The following is a 24,254-nucleotide window of genomic DNA, read 5'->3' on the forward strand; positions in this document are numbered from 1 at the left end:
TGCCTCAATCTAATCATGTATAAAATAAAGGCTTTGGACTTGCTGGCCTCTTAGTGCCTTCTATTTTTATGATCCTAAAATATCATTGAAAATTAATTTCATTTCTAGGTTTCAATAATGCTAATTTCCTTTTTTTCCGATCATTTCTTTGTTCTGTTCAACCTTTGATGATTCCACTTGGGGTTTTCTTGCTAAAAATACTAGAGCAGTTTACCTTTTCCTTCTTCAGCTGATGAGGAAACTGAGGCAAACAAGGTTAAGTGACTTTCCCAGGGACAAACAGCCGGTAAGTGTCTAAATTCATATTTGAATTCAGGAAGATGAATCTTCCTTTGTAATTTCCTTTGTAAGTCTGTGTAATAACTAAGCATACTACAGCTATCAACCAATCAACCAACAAGCATTTATCAAGCAATGGATCAGGCATGTTCAAAGCACCAAGGATACTAAAAAAAAAAACAAAAAACCGAAAACAGTCCTTGCCCTCGTGAAGCTTATGTTCTAAAGAGAGACAACATGGGCGTAGATAGTATAGACAAGATACATAAGGAGGAGATGAAAAGTTACCTTGTAGGAGAAAGAGTTAGCATTGATACTTGTTGATGGCATAAGTGCAGCTGGTGGGGTGTGTGTGTGCGCGCGCATGCATGCGTCAGCGCACACACTTGTGGAGGGGTGGTATTGTTCTAGAAAAGGCTTCTTGTAGAAGCCTTTTGAAGGAAGCTGGGTTTTGAAGAGGTAGAGATGAGGAGGGAGAGTATCTCAGGCATAGAGGAAATTCATGGCAAAGGCCTGGAGACAAGTTGTGGAATATTGTATATGAGGAACAATATGGCAGCATGGTAAACTTCATGGAGGACAGTAAGGTGGAAGAAGACTGAAGAAATAGGAACAGAATAGATTGCAAAAATTTTCATATGCCTAACAAAAGAATGAGGTTTAATCCTAGAGATAAAGGAAATCACTGGAGTTTATTGAGTAGGAGAGGGTAATATAGTCTGATTTATTTTTCATTTTATTTTTTACATTTTTGTTTTTTTGCCCATTTATTCTGGAATATTAGCAAGCAAATGGACATGTTTGGATGTTGCTGCTAAGGAGTTAAAATGAACAGTTTAATTTACAGAAAATACTCTGTGAGTAGCTTTGAGTTAATATGAAGTGAATAGTACCCCAAAGTGCCATTAGACACTACATTATTACTTGTTCATTTTTTTAAAAAAATATTTTTTATTTTTAATAAACAAAAATTATTTTTCCTCCCTTTTATCTGTCCTTTGAAATAAGGGAAAACAAGATAATAAAAATATACTTAAGCCAGGCAAAACAAATTTCCACATTGGCCATTTAAAAAAAAATCATTCTGTACTTAACTGCGTCTCACTTATCTGTCAGGAAATGGATAGTAAGCCATCCTTGGTTATCTGGAATAGTGGGTGGTCATTGTGTCTATCAGATTTTTCAGGTTTTTCAAAGTTGTTTGTCTATGTGACAATACTCCTTAAATTAATTTACTTATTCAGTGCCATGACAAACAAATGGACCAAAGGATTATCTTAATGGTGGTAGAAAAAAAAATTATGCAATTGATCTGGAGAAGCTGAAGCAAAGAATCTCAAGAGAAATAATGAAAATAAAAAGTGGAAGGAAGTAGGCCTAGTAATACCAGATCTCAAACTATACTACAAAGCAATTATCCTCAATATTATTTGGCACTGATTAAGAACTAGAGTGGGATAGATTTGGCACCTAACCTAGAAGCAAAGAAACACAAGTAGTCTTGTGTTTGATAAACCCAAAGACACCAGATACTGGGCCAGAGTATTACTATCAGATAAGAACTGCTGAGAAAACTGGGATGGAGTGTCACAGAATCTAGGCATAGACCAATATCTCACACCATAAATGAAAATGAACTCTAAATGGAGACATAATTTAAACATAAAAATTGGTATCATAAACAAATTGGAGGAACAAGAAATAAATTACCTTTCAGATCTATAGTTAGAGAAGAATACATAGCCAAAGAAGGGATAAAGAGGCCTCCAGAAGTTACAATGGAGAATTTTGATCATATAAATTAATTGGCTTCAATTAGAAGAGGAACAGGAAATTGGGGGAAAATCCTTGCAACAACTAAGACTTTGGGTGAGTTTTAAAAATCTCTCTCAATCTCAGATGCCTCAACTGTAAAATAAAGAGGCTGAATGACCTTTCTCTAAAAGTGCATTCCAACTCCAATGTCTAAAATAGAAACTCTCCTAGCCTGGTTAAACCTAGACTTTTCTCAAACACATTAAGTCATGGAGCTTACAGAAGAGCTCTATTCCCTTTGAAGTCCCCAGTGTTTCTTCATTTAACTAATTTAAAAATCCAATTCTGACTATATTTTCTAGCTCTCAGCTACTACTCTTGGTCTTTTTGCAAATCCTGTGGACATTTCTCTATTCCTTTTTTTTCCTTTTAGGAAAAAAATATTATCATATAAATGAAACTTTAAAACCGATTCCAGATCCTTATCCAGTCTTTGGGGACGAGTCCCATATCTCAGTCAGTCACCAAGATCTTTCTGTGACCTCTCTTGCCTTCGTTTTGCTTTGCTCCATTGCCTTACCCACTGGACTGGTTTTGGTCCACATTCTGCTCCCCCAGACTCTCACAATAAGTGGTCTTTCTGGTCTTTCTCCTATCCAAGCCATTTTGAAAGCTGCCACCAGACTGATTTCTTTAAAATACTTCTTCAGTCAAGTTTTTCTCTTTCTCTGAAACCTTCAGTGGTTTCTGTGAGCACAAGCCAGACTCCTTAGCCTGACATTCTGGGTTCTTTACTATTCGAGTGTAAGTTCCATCTACTGACGTTCCTGAACTTCTCAGTGGTCAAGCTGCTGGTCTTTCTCAATGTCCTTTGAAAAGTTTTATATTTGCCCACACTTTCTTCTTCATTTTCTAGATGCTCTCCCCTTCATTTCCCACATACCCTTATCCTTTCTATCCTCTAAAACTCAGCTCAGATCCCTCTCATTCTCTGAAGTCTACCAAGTGTAGCACTAATAAGCTTTCGGCTCACTCTCTCAAACCCAATTAGCACTTGTAGCCAGGTCCCAAAAGCAAGACTACTCATCTCTTTAGTTTTAGGGATTGAGGATATCATCTCTCTTTCTCTAATGCTATTGCTCATGAACCCCCAATCTGGTATATCTTCTTAATATCAATAGCCAGTGATTGTCTCTCCAGTATTATCATCTACCCGTTGTTTAGCACCCCAATATCAATTTGACCAGTTGATAGCTCCTTAACATCACTGCTAACCAATTAACATCTATTAGCTTTTACAAATGGATGTTTAATTTAATGTAATTGAAATTATCTATTTTACCCAATCATCTTTTAATTTTTTTTTACTGTCATGGAAATGCTTGTTTTATTCCATAAATTAAAAATAAAATAAAAAAATAAAAAAAACACCCAAAAGGATGTTTACTGAAAAGTTGCTTATAAATGCTTATAAAGCATTCCTCCTACCAAGTTCGTTTCTGATTGTAATATAGCTAATTGACAAGTCTCCCTTGCTTGCAGGAGACAGTGTCTCCACTGACAGGTTTACCCACTGCTAAGCTGAGTCAGGAAGGTTGTGCCTCAGGGGTATGATAGCTCACCAGGCATGGCTGCTGCCATAGTTGTGGCAAATGCTGTAAGGGTCTCTGATTTCTGGATCAAAACTCACACATGTTTTATCTCTGAAACTTATTCAATGAGCTCATTAGATTGTAAGATCCTCGAGGGATTGTCTTTTGCCTTTTTTTTTTTTAATTTCCCAGTGTTTAGCATAGTGCCTGGCTCATAATAGGTACTTAATACATGTTCATTGGTTTATTGATGCAGAATCAGAGAAGAAACACAACAGACAGAAGGAACAGAAGTGTCTTGTGCTCATAGACACATGACATCTCAAGAAGAGAGAGGAGACAGCTGGCAGCATTATATACATGCCTTTTACTCCTCTCCCCACCCGGAGGCTACAGCAGTTCCTGCCTCACTTGCCACTAGGGAAAGAGAGAGATTGCATTCTTTTATTGGGATCTTTTTTTTTGCCCACTTAGTTTAGGCTCAGACAATTTAAAGGCTTTTTCATAAATATTATATATACAATAAGAAGCCAATAGGAAACTGTCACAGAATATCTGCGTGTGCAAGATGCACCGTTATACTGAACTCATTCCTAGAATCAGGTTCACCAAGTGTCTTGTGTGGTGTGGTGGCTGCTAAAACACACTCGATATGCCAGAAGGATCAAGCCTTTCTTCACCAGTCCCCTGTTATACAAGTCTTTGCCCAACCTACAGTGGGCTTACCTTTTCAATTACTGTCAACAAGATCAATAGAATGACATTAGGGTAGTATAAATAGCACTTGGTGAGAAGTTACAGATTCTCATTCTGTCTCTGACACTACTGGGCAAGAAATCAGGGAAAGCCTGGGCGTCTCCCTAAGTTCTTTAGAACTCTCAACTTTTCCCCATCCTCCTCTCCATCTCCTCAATGGAAATTGAAAGGAAGTAACTGTGAGAAAGAACAAAAAGCTGGGGTGCTCAACCTTTTTGTGTGTGTGTCATGAATTCCTTTGGTGGCAAAAATCTTTTGACACCTTCTCAGAATCATGTTTGGTTGCCTGTATTCATAAATGAATGGTCATCTAGATGGCTCAGTGAATAGAGTGCCGGGCCTGGAGGCAGGAAGATCTGAGTTCAAATCTGACCTCCGGCACTTACTAGTTGTCTGACCCTGGGCAAGCTACTTTTTAAACCTCAGTTTCATCTTTAAAAAATGGGGGACTACGATCAAGGTGTTAAGTGGGGAGAGTTGGAAGCTCTGGGCTCTTGGGCTCCATCTTTGTGCTGTGGAGGCAGAGACAAAACTCTTGAATTCCTTAGGACCTAGAGAAGGATCTCAGAGGCCTCCTTGGTCCTCCCTTCTCACGGGAAGCCACTCCAATCAGGAGTGACTAAGCCTTCCTAAACCAGCCTGTTCTGACCCCATCTCTGACCCTGCTTACCTTCTAGGGTCCCACATAACTGCTTTCTTTTATACACAGAAAATGATGGCATTATATTTACCAGAAAGAGAAGCAGTATTGTCAATTAGCAATGAAATTACCAATAATATAAAACTATTCCTTTTCATCACAGATCAGGGTGTGGAGAGAGAGAGAGAGAGAGGGAGAGAGAGATAAAGAGAAAGAGAATTCTACTTCTCCTTCCTCCCTTTGCAGTGATCAGGGACACACACACATACAAGGTTGCCATAAAGATAAAACAAAAAAAAAGGATATATGTGTGTGTATATACATACATATATATACACATACATATATACATAAACATATGTATATACATAAACATATATACATATACATATGTACATATATATTACATATACATATAAAATTTCAGAAACCTTAAAGCTGTATATAAATATACCAGGAAGACTTAAGTTCAAGTCTCACCTTTGACAGGCAGTTTGCATGACCCTGGGCAAGTCACTTAATGTTTCTGTGCTCTAGGCCAATGGTGTCAAACTCATATAGAATGGGACCACCAAACCATACATAAATAAGGAACCTTGGGGATCTCACATTGATTTAGAAAACCACATACTCACATTATCTCTGTTGTATTGTATTTTTATTTATTTACTGTGTGTTTGACAACTCTGCTTTCTCAGATTACATGTTGCAGAGCAGGTACTAACCTTCATTAATAGAGTTTTCTCACCTGGGAGTCCCCTGCCTAGACCAATGGTTCTCAAAGTATAGTCCAGGGACCCCTGGGTGGGTAGGTGGCTCCTATGATGTCAAAACAATTTTCACAATAATACGATGATTCAATATTGCTAGATGTAACACACACCGACAAAAGGGGTCCTGAAACCCCAAAGTTTGAGAACCATTGCCAAAGACCAAGGATATCTCATGTCCAGTCTCTCTCTCTCTCTCTCTCTCTCTCTCTCTCTCTCTCTCTCTCTATCTCTCTCTCTCTCTCTCTCTGTTTCTCTCGCATCTATGTAACATTTAGCAAATTGCTTCCCTCTCTGGTTTGAGCCTCCCCGACACCCGGGCTGGACTGGATGGTCTCCAAGTTCCCTTTCGGCTCTAATTCTCTAATCCTATGATCTATGATAAAGGCTTATCTCATCCTCCCGCCTGCTCCCAATTTTAATCTTTTATTATGCAAAGCTGTCAACTCAACAACACAATGCAAGGCAAGATTTGGTATCTTGAACATACAATTATTTGCTATATCTAGAAAAAGATGGAATATCTTGAGGGAAACTGCTAAAAAGATTTTCAAACCAGTTTCAGACACTTTCCAACAAAAGTAGTTGCCTTTTTAAAATAACACCTTACAGACTTGATCTTATTTGGTCTTTAGCAGCACATAGGCAGCTAGGTGGTGCCATAGTGCATAGAGTTTTGGGCCTGGAGTAAGGTCGACTTATTTTCCTAAGTTCAAATCTGGCTTCTGATACTTACTTAGCTGTATGACCCTGGGCAAGTCACTTAACCCTGTTTACCTCAGTTTCTTCATCTGTTAAATGAGATGGATATGGAAATGGTAAATCACTCCACCATCTTTGCCGAGAAACCCACAAATGAGGTCGTGAAGAGTCGGGAGGACTCAGAAGCATAGACCTAATGGGGATGGAAGAATACTAGATGGAAATAGGAGTTTGGAGTCTCATTTTCATAGTATTTTTTTTTTGTTGGGGAGGCAGACTGACTGTTACCCATATCACCTTGGGGTTAGTTCATTAACATAGCCACACCATCTCAAAGTTGTCAGTATAACTTTAAAGTTAACAGATCTACATCAATAAAACTTTAAAGTTAACATACCCTTGTCATCCAAAGTTAGCAGTACCATTTGGTGTTCTACTGGTCTTGCTGCAGATGTCTGAAACTTATCTGAAATTTACACATCACAGGACCAAAAGGTCCTGGCAGCAAAGCCTGGATGCCTTCACATATTTCCAGGATGTGATTTTTCATAAATATATGATACAGGTCACAAATCATGCTCCTTTCATCTTTGGGACAGTCTCTATGTGACTTCCAGGTTCCCCTTTGTAATCTCACTTCCTGCTATTGCCACTTTATATGGGTTACTTATATTTATTATATTTATGTTATATAAATATAACAGTGTATGCTATATTATATATAATTAACATAATAAATATATGACTATAAATATAACACAAAAAATATATAAACAGTATATTCTAGGATAATATATAATGTAATTGTGTGCAATAATACATAAATATGTTATATAATAATGTAATTATATATGATAATATATCAATATAATAAATATATAATAATATATTATATTCATTATATTATCTATACTTACTATATTGATAGAAGGGGGATGGTAGTCGGGGGACTACAACAAGATACCATTTCAACATATACTATATAATAACTATATGTTAAGTATTATATTGTATATCATGTATGATAAAAATTGTTTTGCTCATTCATCTCATACTTAAAGGTTCCATGACTCTAGAGTTAGAATAGACCTGAGATGACTTCTAATCCAACCTGACATTTTACAAAGCGTGGAGCCCTACGGAGGGGGCTTCTATGAGAAAACTGAGGACCAGAGAAGTTCAGTAACTCATCTAGAGTCACACAGGGAGTGAGCGACCAAAGTAGCAGTTGAACCCAGATACTCAGGCTACAGAGTCAGTGCTCCTGCCACTGGAGCGCACTGCCTCCAAGTTTACAAAACACATATAATAACTAAGCTAACATTATAATCTGCAGCACATCAGTCACGTGTATTACTTCTACTTAGACGTATTCAGTGAATGTGATGGTACCAAAGAGCCTTGTCAGGTGCTGTTGTACACAGAATGTTGGGTCAGGAGTTATGTGATGACAGAGAGGGCTAGGAAAATGGGCATCCTGCCTTTGAGAAAAACACCAGATGGGACCAACACATCCCAAGGAGTGGGAACCCATCCCAACCAAACTTGGGAACATGTGCACATTGTCCAGCTGTGTGGTCTGTCACCACACATGCTTGTTGGGATCTGGGAGGGAATGGAGTGACTAGGTGGGCTTAGACAGAGAGAGTTTTATGGAGAAAAAAAGGGAAAAAAGAGGAGGAGGAGAGGAAGGTCACTCAGGAAAAATAATATTTGTGAAGACAAAGGGGCAGGGAAAATTCAGTCAGTTTGTCTGTTTTATGCTGAGATTCTCAGTCAGAGTACAAGAGGTAAAGGTAGGTGGCCCTAATAGCTAGGTTACCTTGAACCTGTGCTTGAGAGTTTAAAATGTTCCAGACATCTGCCCCTTTCATTCCTCTTGTTTTTATTTAAGTCTGCTTGTTAACATTCTCTATAGAGCTCCTCCATTGAACTATATTGTTGTATTCTGAAAACTATGCTTTTGTCTTTCAGTGTTAAACATCTCAGATCTGCTATTGAATGGATTTTAGGAAAAACACTTCAAGGGCAGATTGCTTAAAGGATTGAGAAATATCAAATTAAAACTGCTGAAAGGTTTGGGGCCACATTTTTAAAAAGTGTATTCCCGGAGGAAATAAAAGCAAGAGAATTTAAAACAAAAACACACAAAGAATAAGTCTATAAAGGCTACTAAATGGAGAAGGAGACATAATCCGTGGGTAGCAGCTGTGCTGGAGTGAAGTGCCAGGGAGATTTAAGCAAGGATGTGCCTAGAAAAGCAGGGATTGAGACTGAGCAGTCTCTTGGGGATTTGGGGGAGGGAACTGAGAGGAAAACTAAAGGTCTGAGATGAGACCGGGAGTCATGACAGGATTGGGTAAGAGTGTGTATTATGCCATGTTTAAGAATCAAGACTGGGTCAGTGACCAAGACAAGTGAGGCTTGTTGACAAGCAAAGTTCAATCATAGAAGCAGAGGAGTCAGAAGATGGGGCCAGGGTGTGAGCAGGCACCAGGAAAAGCTCCCAGTGGGAGGTATTGCGTCATCAAAAGGTTCTGTCTGACTGTGGCTTTTTGTCTGAAATTATTCATGTTTCTCTGTCAGTCCCAAAGTCCTGGGCTTTTCAGGACAGGTCCTGATCTGCCAGGTTGGTGGCAATGTCTTTGTCTCTCAGTGAAATTTTGTGACCTTACTATATCCTGGGGATTTGACTTGGAATTCTGGCTAGATGGAGGCTCATTTCCTCATGTTTCCGGAATCCTTTTCATTGAATTCTTCCTCTAGGGCTGGAGATAGAATCCTCAAAGTCTGCTCTTAACTGAACCTTTGACATAAATGGAAGAGGAAAAAACCAGCATAAAGAAACATGCTTCCTTTCCTTTCAAGTTTCAGCTTTGTGGCTTGAGTATCTTTGGGAAGAAGACCAAGTAGAAACTTCTAGCAGTGGCCCATCATATTTCAGTGTCTGTTTCTTTTATCTCAAAGTTAATAGTTTGAATTTTAAACAAATTATTTTCCCAATGACAGTTTTATAACTTTCTCATAAAAGACAGAAGGAGAGATAATGATGGCAAAAGGAGCAAGTGAAGAAGGGAGGAAAAAAAGAAGCAAATACTGGTTTATTCGTCTTCCCTGAAATGCATCCTTTTCTCATTCCAGGAAATGACCTGCATTTGGCTGTTATTTTAATTTGATACTCACCTGCCTTGACAACATGCTGGTTAAATGTGCTTTGTCTTTATGGCAAAAATTTTTCTGTTGTTACCAAGAAGTAACTACATGCTGTCAACCCTATTTTGAATGGGCCTCATGGAACAGAGGAAAGAGCCCTGGATATGGCCTTAGACAAACTGAGTTTGAATCCCAGCTCTGCTACCTAGTGACCTGTGTGTTCTAGGATAAGTCACTTAATTTCTCTGGGCTTCAGTTTCTTCATATGCAAAAATGAGAGTATCAGATTGGATGATCTTGAAGGGGCTTTTCAGTTCTAAATTCTGTGCTCCTTCAACAAATTGTTAAGTTCATACTACATACAAAGCACTGTACTAGGCTCTCTAGCTAAGTGACAAAGACAAAATAGGTCTTGCCTTCAAGGAGCTTTCATTCTATGAGTGGGAATAAAATATGTACACATATTTGTGTAAGAGGAAAATTGAAGAGGGAAATCAGAGAAGGCTTCATGCGAGAGGTGATAGCAGAGCTGAAGCAAGAAGGAAAACAAGGATTCTGGAAGTTAGAGATGAGGAAGCACACTCCAGGTAGGGGACATTTCAGTGAGTGTGGATGCATGGAGGTTAGAGATGGAGTATCAAGTTCAGGGATAATGACTAGCACAGTTTGGCTGGTGCAGCTAGTTGGCTCAGTAGATAGAGTACCAGTCCTGAAGTCAAGAAGACTCATCTTTCCGAGTTCAAATCCAGCCTCAGACACTTACTAGGTATGTGACCTTGGGCAGGTCATAACCCTGTTTGCCTCAGTTTCCTCATTTGTAAATGAGCCGGAGAAGGAAATGACAAAGCACTCCAGTATCTCTGCCAAGAAAACCCAAAATGGGGTCATGAAGAGTCATATATGACTGATACACAACTCAAGTTTGTGAAGGGGAAAAGGTGATGTGAAACTGATAATCCCAGCCCTTTTACTTCTTACTGTCTTTAAAGGAAAGAGAAACCTAGGTGGGTAAGAATCCAAAAAGAACCTGATAGGCCAGAACGTTGGGCTCAATCTAATGAGATGAAATGCAATATGGATAAAGTGCTGTTTCATTGTACTCCATTTTGGATAGACCACATAGAGAGGATTTTAGACATTGAGTCTGAAGGAAAGACATACAGTGGGAAATGGACTGGATATGAAATCAGAGGGCCTGGGTTCAAATCTCAATTCTGACACTTACTAGCTGTATGACCTTGTACAAATTACTCAACCTTTCTGAGCCTCAGTTTCCTCCTCTGTAAAGTCATGGGGGTCACACTAGATGGTGTCTATATTCCTTTCTGTTTCTAAATCTATAATCCTGTGGTCCAATGATCTTACAACTGTCTGCAAGTAGTTCTAAGGGAAAAGACAGTTCCATTTTTGTCTTTGTATTTCTGGAGCCTGGAATAGTGCCTAGCACATAATAGGTGCTTAATAAAGCCTCATTGCTCAATTACTGATTAGTCAAAGGATTGACACATAGAAGAGCAACTGAACTTCTGATTTCTGATTAGTCTTAGGAGGCAGGGGCAGAACCAGGGACAATAGGTAGAAGTTTTCAAGAGGCAGATTTAGGCTTGGTGTCAGGGAAACTTCCTAGCAAAGTCATCTCCCAATGGGCTGGCCTGCCTCAGGAGGCAGGAGGTTTTTGCCTTACTGGAGGCCTTTAGCCAAGGACTGAGTGACCACTTATTATGCAAGTCACGGAAGAGAGTGTTGGGTATAGATTGGACTTGATGTCTCTGAGGTTCCTTCCCATTTGGCAAATCTGTGATTCTGGCTGTGAATTATACAGACAATATATTTTTCTTAATTTCCTTCTCAGTATGAGGTAGGAGGAAATGTGCTGAGTGAAAATATGTTAGTAAATATGTTATTTGCTCTTTGAAGATGGGGATAAATTAAATGGAAAGAAAAGCTCAGATATTTTAAGGAAGAACTCAATATATAGATATAAGGTTATTAACTGAATTCAATGAACATTTTAAAATGGACTGCAGACAAGGTATTATGTTAGTTGGAAGGACACAGTGACTGCTGTGACACAGACCTTGTTCCCAAGGAGCTGACAGTCTAGTAGGAAGGAGAAGGCACAGACACTTTAAGTATAAAATGAGAAAGAATATGATAAATGCAAACAAGAGGTCAAGGCAAGGTGATTTAAGTCAGAAGTGTTAAAACTCTGGCCTGACAATTTCAAGAGGCCTCCTGAGTGGCCCCCACCAGATTGTAATTGGGAAATGTTTAACAAAACAGATACAACACAACATAGATAATGTTAATTTGGGGTTTACTACATCATATGCTTGAGATTCAGTTCAGTTTGAGGTTGATATCACTGATTTAAATAATATAAAGAAGTGATAGGTCAATTTCCACATGGGAAAGCATCTGACCAGAGAAAATTTCATAGAGGGGTTGGCTCTTGAGTTGGTCCTTGAAGGAAGGGAAAGACTTAAGATGGGGATGGGTGGAATTCATACCACGAATTTAGAACCATGGACGAGAAATCTTTGCTGTCTTTTTGCCTGCTTATCAGTATACCACATAGCTAAGATTTCATCAGTGGAATAACAAAGCCAATCAGTAACACATCTATAAATTAATGATAAGTCTTAGATACAGCATGGAGAGGTTAAATGACTTGCCCATAAATTTAACTCCAGAAGAGACTGCAGAGGTCTTCTGATACTACCACTTTATTTTGCATATAAGGAAACTGAGTCCCAATGAGGTCATAAAATCATAAATCTGGAACTGGAAGGCCATCTAATCCATTCCATTCATTCTACACATAACAATGGCAACAACAACAACAATAACTTTTATATAGCTTTTACTATGTACCAGGAACGTTACAATGATAATCTCATTTGATCCTTACAACAATCCTGAGGGATAGGTGCTATTATTATCCCCATTTTACAGTTGAAGAAACTAAAGCAAGCAAAGGTTAAATGACTTGTCCAAGGTTCCACAGCTAGTAAGTGTCCGAGGTTGGATTTGAACTCAAAGTCTTCCTGACTCCAAGCTCAGTGCTCTACCACCTGGTTGCCCTGAAGTCCAGGGAAATTCAGTGACTTGCCCAAAGCCACACTGATTGTGGACATCAGATTTGAATCCAGGTCCTTTGACTCCAAAGGCAGTAAGAACTCTTTCCCGCAGTACAGATAGTATGTAGCAGAGCTGAAATATAAACCTAGATCTTCTGCTTTTTCCAATGTATCATGCATTCCCTCCAAATACATGTATCCAGCGCTCAATAGCTGGCTGCAGATGACTGCTCCTGGGTAAAGACAGAATGACATAGAATTGAGGGTATACATCTGGCCTGAAACTCCATCAGAACTTTTCCTTGGATTCTTTTTCTTTTAGCAGGTCATATGGTCTGGGATTATACATCCCACAAATTCAGTAATTATTTGAAAAATCTACTGTTTCCTGGGCCTGGGAAATACATTTATGGGTTAGTAATTGATCATTCCTAGTGAGATCCTCAAGCCACTGATATTTTAAATGGCTTGCCCAGGGTCACACAACTAATTAGTAGGATTTGAACCCAAGTTTTTCTGAGTCCAGAGAGTCAGTAACTGTTATATCACCTCTAAGTTCTAAGTATTCAACACCATTTTCTTAAACCTGAGGCCCAAATTTAAATTTTTGGAGGCTTGTAATTTTAATAATTTTGTAATAAATAAGCCTATACTTTCATTGGTCTATGGAGTGTCCAGTGAGGCTGGCTTCAGAATTAGGGAGAGCTTGTCCTGGCTTGGTCACTTTCTCTGAGACCCTGGGTAATTCACTTAACATTAAATTACCAACAATGAAACCATTGCTTTTTGCCACATTGTAAGTTCTTTTCTCAAGGGACTGTGCTCTGTGCAGAGGGATATGTATATTAGGGAGCTGTTGCTGCTCTTGGCCACGCCCTCCTCACCCCCTGCCCAGGCTGTTGCCATGGCCGCCATGTTGGTTTCCTTGTTCTCAGTTTCTTCAGTCTCTAAACCATTGTTGCTACAAATACCAGATTTGATCATGTCATTCACTTGCGTGAGAAGTTTCCATGCTTTCTTACTCTCTCTAGGATAAAATAAAAACCCCTATGTTTTACATTGAAAGCCTTTCATGATCTGGCTCCAAATTTTGCCCGACAGAGAGTAAGTGCTTGTTGACTGAATTTCTTTTCGTACTGATTCCATATTATTCCCCCCCGTACACACTCTATATTACCACCACACTGGCCAGTTCGCTGTTCTCTGTACATGACATTCCATGCATAGCCGACCCTTATGCAAATTTTTGCACAGCAACCCCACCTCCACCTCTAACACTAGTACGTTTTCTTCCTCATCTTTGCTTCTTGCAACCACTGTGTCCTTCAAGGGACTGCTCAAGTATCACTTCCAACAGGACATCTTCGTAGGTTGTAATTGTTGGTGTCTTCCATACTTTGGGCTTATTTTTTATACGTTTTGTCCTAGCCATGTTGATCTTGTTTTCCTCAGCAGAATGCTAGTTCTTTGAGGGGCAGGAATGGTTTCATTTTTGTCTCTGTATCTGTCTGTGCCTCTCACAGGGCCAGGTGCATAATTAATGCTTAATAAATACTCTCTGAATTGAAACTCAAGTGACTTACCCAAGGTCATACAAATTGAAAATGGTAGAGCAAGGATTCAAACCCACCTCCATTGAATTCAAGCCTAGTGTGTTATACAATAAATAATTATATGTTAAAAATGAGCTCACTTCTCTACTTCTTGACCATCCTTCCAGGTAAAATTATTGCCCACAATTGTCAGGGGTGGGGGCCTCAAGTTCACAGGTTCCTCATCCCCTTGAGTTAGATCATGCTGCCTTTGTTGCTATTTCTTTCCCTATGTTGTAAACAGTTGAAAGTAGCCAGATTCTGGTCAGAAAGATGATTATTTAAAGTAGGTTGTTTGCTGGAAGTCCCCACCTGGAGTTTATTTTGTAGTATGAGCTAAAACAGTCACCTCTTTGTTGTATTCTGGGTATAGGGAAATGAGTTCCCTCACTTTTCTAGGAAATGATTACATTAATATGTATCCATTGTAAAAATGGGTTCAGAGTTATTTGATGGATGCATTTGGATTAAACCAAAAGAATGGGCCAGAACCTGGGGACTCCTTGATCTCATTCTATGCATAGCCCTCTGATAGCACAGTTTTCTTTGAAAACTCTTTGAGCTCAGTGTGTAAAAGAAGCACAAGGTAATCCAGCAGGGAGTGAGCCTCACACTTCAAAATAAAGGATGAAGTTGGGGAATAAGATCCCTCAAGTGAAAGAGCATCAAGGGAAGCTCAAGGCAATGGGATTTTTTTTGTTTTTTTCTAAATAACAAGATGCAACCTTTTCCCTCCCCCACCTAGAAAGTAAGAAAATCGGTTTAAAAAAAATCCCAACCAAAAAACACGCCTGGGTGGTTAGATTACAGATGGCCCACTCTTTTTCCTGCCTCCCCTACAGTTTCTAGGGGGTGGTTTAGGATTTCTCAGTGGGGATTGTCTTGCTCTCTTTTTCTGTAAGTGCACTTAATAACAATGCTTCCTTTTTAGATAGCACTTTTCATCTTCAGAAAGCTTTTTAAAGATAACTAATTGCCGTAACACTGAGTTAGATGAGTAGGTATTACAGTTCTCCCAGGACACCAGAAAAAACTGAGAAATTACACGTAGTTTTTCTTCCTTCCATTTTTTTCTTCAAATAGTCACACCCCAAGTGAGTAAAAGAATCAAAACCAAAATGATGCTAGAACTCCAGTGACCAGTGTCTGACACACAGTAGGTACTTAATAAATGCTTGCTGACTTGACTTGGCCAGGCACAAGATCAACTTGCAATCACCACTCCCCTTAAACTATGATCCTAAAATCATTGCTTGGGTTAGTCATCCATTGACTCATTGGGGGATTTTGCATAAGTCACTTGACTTCTCTGAAATCCGGTTTCCCAGCAGCCAAATGAGAGGTGTTGGAGTAGATGACCTTTAAGGTCACTTCTAGGTCTAAATATGGGATCTTGTTAATGGAAAAATCTGGAAAAAAAAATCTCCTAAACTTAGCATTTGTTTCTTTTCACATGTTTAAGAGACAGAGTCGCAAAATATGTAAAGTCTCAGATTAGGAGCTTGTTCAAAGATTTGGGTTCAAATCCTGAATCGATCATTTACTATCAATGTGAACTAAATCTCTTTGGATTTCAGTTTCCTCATCTGTAAAATAAGAGGGTTGGGCTGGATGTCCTCCAAGATCTGGTACAGCACTAAATTCATTAGTTTATCTGGTATCTGATGGATACTAGACTATGAGTCAGGAAAACCTGGATTCAAATTCTGCCTCCAATGCTCATTAGCTGTTATATTCCTCGTCAAGTTACTTTACTCTCTCAGAGTCTCGGTTTCTTCATCTGTAAAATGAAGAATTTGGATTAAATGACCTCTAAGATTGCTTCTAGCTCTAAATCTATGAATCTACTGTATGATCTTAAGGACACTGGACTAGGAGCCAGGAAGACTGTGTTCAAATCCTGCCCCTAATGCTTTTTAGCCTTTGTGACCCCATTAAAGCCTTTTAATAGAAGAACCAGAATTTAAGAATATCTCTAAGGACCAAGCTGTGACATTTGACCACAGTGCATTTTTTTAAATCTGGAAGGTAAATGTAGATAGAATGACAATTTTTCCTTCCAAGTAAAATTAGAATTTTTTTTCTATCAATTGTCATACCTGGTCCTTCTAGCATTAACTTTTCTGAACCTCAGTGACCTAATCTGTCAAATGGGAATGATAATGTTCCCTGAGGTACTTTCCTAACTGGATGGCTGTGAGAAAGCAAGATAATATATGCAAGGAGCTCTGACTATACATGAATCATTGTTGTTGCTACTGCTTGTGGATTTATCTTTAAGGCATTTGCATGCTTAACCTTTGGTTCTGCTTCCTTATCTTTAAGAAGTTAAGCAAACAGTTTTGTGTATCAGATAATTTGATTTTAAGGAAATGGCATTATAGTCACCTTTTTAGCTGGACAGCCTCAGGGGATCCAGACACACCATAATTTAATAAATTACAAGTTTTAGCTCAGGAAAAGAAAAATCTATCAAAAAGGTTGAGCCCCTGCCGCAGCCTGGCATCCTCTCAAATGTACTGGGATACCTGCAGCTCCTCATCTCCATGGCCTGCTTTGAGTTGTCATCTAGGACTCACTTTCCATAGCTTTCCCTGATGGCTTCATGAGCGTGGATTATAGCAGATTTTAAAGCAGGAACACATCACAGAGTAACCGCTTGAATGGCGATGTCTTGTCTGGATTGGGCCATAATGACATGATGGCATTTCCACAGATGTGGAGTGATAATGATATGGCTGAGAACAACACATTGTTGTTCTATTTCCTGAGTCAGTTGCAATAGTTGGCTTCATCCTCTGAGAGACCAAAATGCTGAACTTTTGTCAACACATGGGTGATTGTGGGGTGGGGTCTTCCTTGAGCCCAGCTTTGAATGGTTGGGATTTGCAGGGTGCCTTGATTTGGGATGAGGTGGTTCCACTATTGGTGTACTCACTGATAAAGAGCTGGATGGTAAAGGCTAAAGCATTTTTATCTTTAGGGTAGAGATAGGGGCTACACCCAGGAAACTAGGTGGTGCAGTGGATAGGACACCGGTTTCCTGAGTTTAAATTCAGCCTCAGACACTGGCTGTGTGACTCTGGGCAAGTCACTTAACTATGTTTGCCTCCATTTCCACATCTGTAAAATGAGCTGGAGAAGAAGATGGCAAACCACTCCAGTATCTCTGCCAAGAAAACTCCAGATGGGGTCATGAAGAGTTGGACATAACTGAAAAATGACTACACAACAAGTGGAATACCTGGGTGATTTCATTGGTCTGGGAATTCTGATATGAGGAAATTCCCTTTACTAACATAGGCTGGCAACCTCTCTGTAATTTCTATTCTTAGAGAGTTTCCTCCAACACTTAGGGGTTAAGTGACTTGCCTAGGATCACACAGTCAGTTTATATCAGAAACAGGCCTTGAATATAGGATTTTTGGGATACCACTATTCATTATACCACAGTGCTTTTTGTTTGCTTTTAACTTTATTTTAAAAATAAAATGAGTGGAGTCAATGTGCTCCATTGGTATCCTGGGATTGGGAGGAGAACTTGAATAAAGGCCCTGAACTTTGTGTGGATCCTTGTGCCAGACTTGGGAGGATGTGTTCAAGAATGGTAAAATATGTGGATGAGTGGACCATCTACATTTTGAAGGGATATTAGATGCCATCAAGTGCAACCCCTTCATTCATAGTGGGGCAAACTGAGGCACAGAAGAGTCCAATGATTTTCCCAGGGTCACCCAGTGAGAAAGGATGTCTAGTGGCATTTGAACTCAGATCTTCCTGCTGACAAAAATATGTCCTTTCCATTATGCCATGTTGTCTCAGCTACTGGGCTCTCATCTGCATTATTGGAAGGGACATCCATGTCAATGAAACAATAGAGGTATTTAGAGCATTGGGACAACCATTAGAGCTGGAACTAGAAATGAGTTTTATCTGGAGCAGATAGAGTTGAGCAGAGCATAGGGGGAGAGGAGAGGGAAGCTAGGAAGAGGATCACTATATTGATAAGGCTTGGGAGGTAGAGCTGTGCCTTACAGTGATTATAATACTTAAGCAATATAAAAACCCGAGTGGTATATTAATAGAGGTCTCTCTTATAGCTATATCCCTTGACAGAATGTAAGCTCCTTGAAGACATGGACTGTTTTGTGGTTTTTATCTTTGTATTCACAGCACTGAGCTGGATTATATTAGTGCATCTTGCTTTATCGGAAGAGGAATTTGGCCTCAAAGGACAGATTAGGAAGCTCATTGCCAATGTAGGGAAATCCTCTTCGTAGGAACCTATCTAGGGGAAGTTTGACTGAAACTGGTAATGAAAGGTATGATGGATGGGTTGGCTTTTAGTGGCTCTGAATCCTGAGTTCAAAAAGAAGCTGACCTGGAGTGGAAATGGCCAAATGGAGCTGGGACACTGGCAGCTGGCATTTTCTGGGTGTTAGCTGGAGTCAGGCATTTCTGACCAAGCTTCTGGCTGAACTTCTGAAACCTGGCTGAGCCCGGGCCATTAGCTTCCCAAAGAATCTGGAGCTAACAAACCCGTGTTAAACCAGCTTATCATTCGGGGGGGGGGGGGGGGACACACCAGATGGCTTGTGAGCTCTTGTTTGGTCACATCTGCTCTGGGTGGAAGTATCCAAGAATACAATCAGTCACTTGTCTTCTCTCTCTTGAATCCCATGTAATCGTTATGATTAATGTTACTTCCTACCACGTATTTTTAATATGAAAAACTGATAAGAGGTAAACTGGATTTGGATCCAATGGACCTGGGTTCAAATTCTAATCCTTTTAACACACAAGGTATCTTGGGCAGTCAATTCATCTCTTTGGACCTTAAATTACTAATTTGTAAAATAAAAGGATTAGATTAAATTATCTTGAAAGTTCCTTCCCATTTGAAACTCCATGAAATTGATGCTTGCTTGCTGAATGAATAAATGAATAAAGTAGTAATTTTCTCTGTTTTCCAGTTACTCATACTCCAATCAGAGAGCAGAAAGGAAACACTTTCCTTTCATGGTATCATAGCAGGGCAAATCTTTTTGCAGATTTTTCTGACTTCTCAGTCAAAGTTATTTGTCAGGCCAATGCACCAACAACTAGAATTTTTTTTTTTATTTGGAGCAAAATTGGTGACTGAGGGAAGTGGATTAGGGGTCCAGAGGACAGTTTGAAGTGAGGCAGCCGTGAATTCAGAAGACAGTGTTTAGAGAAGCCCTTCTCAGTAGTATGTGTGGAGGCCAGTCCTAACAATGTATGCAATCATTCTAGGAGGAACAGCCAATCCTACCTTCTCTTCCCATCTTCCCTTCATGAGCCTGTGACCATAATCTATCTTTCTTTCCTTGGGCTGCCTTTGCCCACAACCCCTGTGAAACTTGTGAACTAGGAGAGGGTGGCATTTTTCAGTCTTCAGCAGGTCGGAAACACCACCCATGTTAGCACCTTGGACAGAGTCTTGGCTCCTGCTCGAATTGCGGCTCTGAGTCTGGCTTCTCTCTTGGAGGCTGATTTAAAATCTAAATTCTTTAGATAAAAAAAAATTAAATAAAATCTTCCTGATTGAAATAATTACGCTAGCTCATGAGAAATCTGTTTATGGTTTTGTCTCCCCTTTGTGTCCTCAGTGATTTATGATGCTTCTTTAGATGCTATAATTTCCAGCACAACCAGCCATGTGAACACAGTGGTACTGGCTTGGAGGGAAAAATCCAAGCAGAAGTGGATTAAGAAGACATCCTTCAACATTTCGCAGGGCATCCACACTTTCGACTACCACTCTCGCCTCAATTTAATTGGTATGTTAAAGAAACCATGTTCACTAGAATGCCTCCTTATTAGCAGATAATCTTGCATAGAAATTTATAAACATAAAGTTTGTCCTTGTACCCTTATGGAAAGGGAGACATCTAAATATCAAGATTTCAGTGGTTTTTTTTTTGGCATAGGAATATTTGGTAAAGGGTTACTATCATATGTGACATGTGGCAGACTTCATACATCTTTGGGACAAATGATAAGAATATGCTCCTGGGCTTTAATGAGTCTGTTTACTAAAATGGAGGATGGTTGATCATGATCTTCAAGTGGTGAGGGATTATGGTTTGCCTACAATGTCAGATGTCACTATGTTTGTAGATTTTCCTTAGCTGTTTTTTTTTTCTTTCTTTGATACAAGGGAAGGTATTTTCAGAGAGTATGTAGCGGTATGTCTGGGAATGATTCTGATGTCAAAGTTAAAGAAAAGTATGCCATCAATAAATTTTAATTTAACAAATGAAAAGAATAAAATTAAAGCTAAGTCTAAGATAACAGAAAAACATAGTCAATAGAAAGTTAGGCTTAGAAGCAAGATGACATGAGTTCAAAGCCTACCTCCGAAGTATACCTGCTCTGTAATGACAGGCAAGTCATTAAAGCGAACCAGGAAACTCATTGGGTCTAGAAATTGCAGATGTTATAGTTGGAGGGACTTTACATCCTGGGACTTCTCCACACTGATGAAATCAAAAGTTTGGACCAAACAAAGAAAAACTATAATAAGGTGAAAGAAGGCCAGCTTTGTGCAAAAAAGATGTCACTCTGTCCACTCACCTGGTGTCATCAAATATTCCGTTGAAACAAATACACTTTTAATTAAATTATATTTGTATCTATATCTATATCATATATGTTTAAAATGTTCCTCACCATCATCAGAATATAGACTCTCTCTCATGGAAAGTTCCAGGTTTGTCTTTGCCTTGAGTTGCCACTGGAGAAATTTATTTTTTGTGTTTTCTTATAACATCTGTGCATTTTGGATCAGAAACTCCAATTGGTTTACAAACATTAATTGTTTAACTTTACAAGAAACTACTGATAAACTTTGAAAACGTAGATTCTTGGGAGGATGAAGGGAAAGAAAGATGGACTTGTGTCATGTCTGCAAAACCTATAAATCTCTTTTCAGAATAATGTTCTTAAATTAATGAAATAAACTTCATAGTATTACTAAGGAAAACAACAATATTGGAATAATTGCCCAAATACGTACCTGGGGTAAGAAGCCCTATATGTAGTAGATCAGTAAGGGATCTGAGCTTGTATCAGGTTCTGAATATATGAGCTGTGTGACCTGGGACAAGCAAATTCATTTTTTTCTGAACCTCAGTTTCTTTATCTGTATGGAGATTATAATCCTTATAGGCCCTATTTCATAGAACTATAATAATGATAATAACTAACATTTGATTAGCATCTTAAGATTTGCAAAGTACTTTACATATATTTTCTATTTTTTTCCTTCCCAACAATTACATGGAGTAGGTATTTATATTATGTATATTATTCCCATTTATAGATGAGGAAATGGAGGCCAAGAAAGGCTAAGTGGTTTGCTCAGTGTCACACAGCTAGAAAGTGTCTGAGGCAGGATCTTAATTCAGATCTTCCTGACGGACTCCAAAACAACACTCTATCTGCTATGCAACATTTGTTGTTGTTGTTGTCATTCAGTCCTGACCTCATGGACCATGGGAAAGGCAGGCCCTTCTATTCTCCACCACCTCTTGAAGTCTGTCCAAATTCATAGTTGTTGTTTCCATGACACTATCTATCCATCGCAGCCTCTACCATTCCCTTTCTTTTTGCCTTCAATCTTTTCCAACACCAGGGTCATTTCCCATGAGTCCCATTTTCTCATTATATGACCAAAGTATTTAAGTTTCAGCTTCAGTATTTGACCTTCCAGTGAACAGCCTGAATTAATTTCTTTAAGTATTGACTGATTTGATCTCCTTGCTGTCCAAGTGACTCTCAAAAATCTCTTTTAGTGACACAATTCAAAAGTATCAATTCTGTGATGCTCAGCTTTAGTTATAGTCCCTGTATTATGAGAAGAGCATTTTGTAGCTCTTAAATAAACTGTCAAAGACAGTATCTCCCACACTTCCAGCTAGCCAGGTGGCATACAGTGGCATTTTAGGAGGACATAGGAAATTTAGACTGCTTTCTGGAAGAATGAGTTAATGTAAAATGTAGTCAGTTACACAGTTATTTCATTTATTTATCCATCCATTCTATTAAGTGTCAACTGTAAAACAGCCATTATGATAGGCACTGGGTATCCAAAAACAGAGGCTAAACGATCTAGGTTCTCAGAGATCTTCTGCTATCAGCTGATATATCCAGAAAAAGAAGTCAAAGGTTTGGGGGAGAATTTTTCCCCTTTTAGCTATTTGGAGATTTCATCTCTAAATTCTTTGTTTTGGCAATGTACTGTGAGAGCACAAGCTACAGTTCTACCTGCCCTGGTATCCTTTCCATTGACCTAGATTAGGAGCGTAGGTTCAGGAAGGGTGGGAATTGTATAGCCGCCCCTTCTTTATAAAGACGTGAGAGGACATAGTCGATCAGAAGCCATCAGGGGCTCTAGGGCTGGAAGTGACCATAGAGTTCTTTTAGTCTAACACCTTTATTTTGTGGATCAATCAATCAAAAAGCATTTTCTAAGCATTGTCCATGTGCTAGGTATTATGATTGGTGATGGGAACACAAAGAAAAAAAATCGCAGGTCTCCCCTTTCAAGTAATTTAAGATGGAGAAGCCAAGGAAAGCGGGTGATACAATGGGTTAAGCAATGAACTTGGAGTCAGCAAGAACTGAGCAGTCTCAGACACCAACCAGCTTTGTGACCATAGGGGGAAAAAACCCAACTCTGTTTGCCTGTGTTTCCTCATCGGTGGGTAAAATGGGGACAAAAATAGCTCTGACCTGTCGGGGTTGCTGTGAGGATAAAATGAAATATTTGTAAAGTGCTTAACAAACCTTAAAGGGCTATATAAATGCTATAAACACCAAGTTGCAGAGACATAAACTCATTTGCACAAGGTCCCACAGCAGGGTCTGGACTTGAGCCCAGCTTCCTTGATTTTAAATCCAGCACTAACTTTGTAATCAGAGGAATTAGAGGTGCTAAATCCAGCCTTCCCCACTGCTACCTGTGTAACCTTGATCAATTCTCCATCCCTCTCTGAGCCTCAATTTTCTCATCTGCAAAATGAAACGGTTGGACAAGGTGACCTCCGGAGACCCCACCTGTCTCCAAATCCACAATCCTTTGCTCCTTGCTCCCCACCATGCTGCCTAAGAGTCAGCTTACAGCAGGGGTAACCTTTGTGTGTGTCTCATAAAACTTCAGTAACCTGGGGGAGCCTCTGGACCCATTCTCAGAGTAATGTTTCTTGATGCAAAAAGGTACTCATGGGATTACAAAGGAAACCAATTGCTTTGAAATATAGTTTTTGAACTAAAAAAAAAAAAAGACCGTATTCATAGGCCCACAGACAAGCACAGTCCTTGGCACGTAGTAAAGGCTTAGTAAATGCTAGTTCACGGATCCAGGTTATGAAGCCCTGATTAGAGAGAGGTGACAAGTTACTACTTCTAAGAATGATGTGTTATAGATTATTAATTTTCTAAAACTAATTTTTTTTTCCTGTGAAATTCTGAACAGCCACAGCTGGACTCAATCATAGAGTTTGCCTTTGGAATCCTTATGTTGTCTCTAAACCCACTGGGGTACTGTGGGGTCATTCAGCCAGTGTAATAGCGGTGCAGTTCTTCACTGACCGAAAACAACTTTTCAGCTTCTCCAAAGATAAAGTAAGTCAAAATAGGATTCTTACATTTCTGCACTGAGGTCACTCCATCTTCCCTGTACCGTATTTCTATCCCAATGTCTACCATGGACCTATTAACATGAGATCTAAATTACCAAGATTGGCCATCTATGTGTTTTGTGTTTAGTGGGTCCCTACTCAATCTTTCCCTTTCTTCGGGTAGTGTGGTATTTGGTTGTGTCTAGGGGATAGGAATAGGGATTGGACATATGATTTAAGTGCCGCAGAGGTCTCTTGGCTGAGGCAACTCCCTCTACCAGTGTGAGTTGG

The 24,254-nt window shown here is 39.3% G+C and overlaps 1 protein-coding gene across 1 annotated transcript in view; it reads left to right on the forward strand.

The window, feature by feature from the left end:
* The window catches only part of WDR49 (WD repeat domain 49), a 136,621-nt gene that overhangs the window by 17,758 nt on the left and 94,609 nt on the right, over positions 1–24,254 (forward strand). Inside the window, exons 4-5 of the mRNA XM_027875780.1 lie at positions 19,950–20,120; positions 23,819–23,967. Of these exons, the coding sequence (XP_027731581.1) occupies positions 19,950–20,120; positions 23,819–23,967 (320 nt within the window). The remainder of the gene's footprint in view (positions 1–19,949; positions 20,121–23,818; positions 23,968–24,254) is intronic.

The sequence above is a fragment of the Vombatus ursinus genome, unplaced genomic scaffold (assembly GCF_900497805.2).
Source record: "Vombatus ursinus unplaced genomic scaffold, bare-nosed wombat genome assembly UNPS02014810.1, whole genome shotgun sequence".
Classification (NCBI taxonomy): Eukaryota; Metazoa; Chordata; class Mammalia; order Diprotodontia; family Vombatidae; genus Vombatus; species Vombatus ursinus.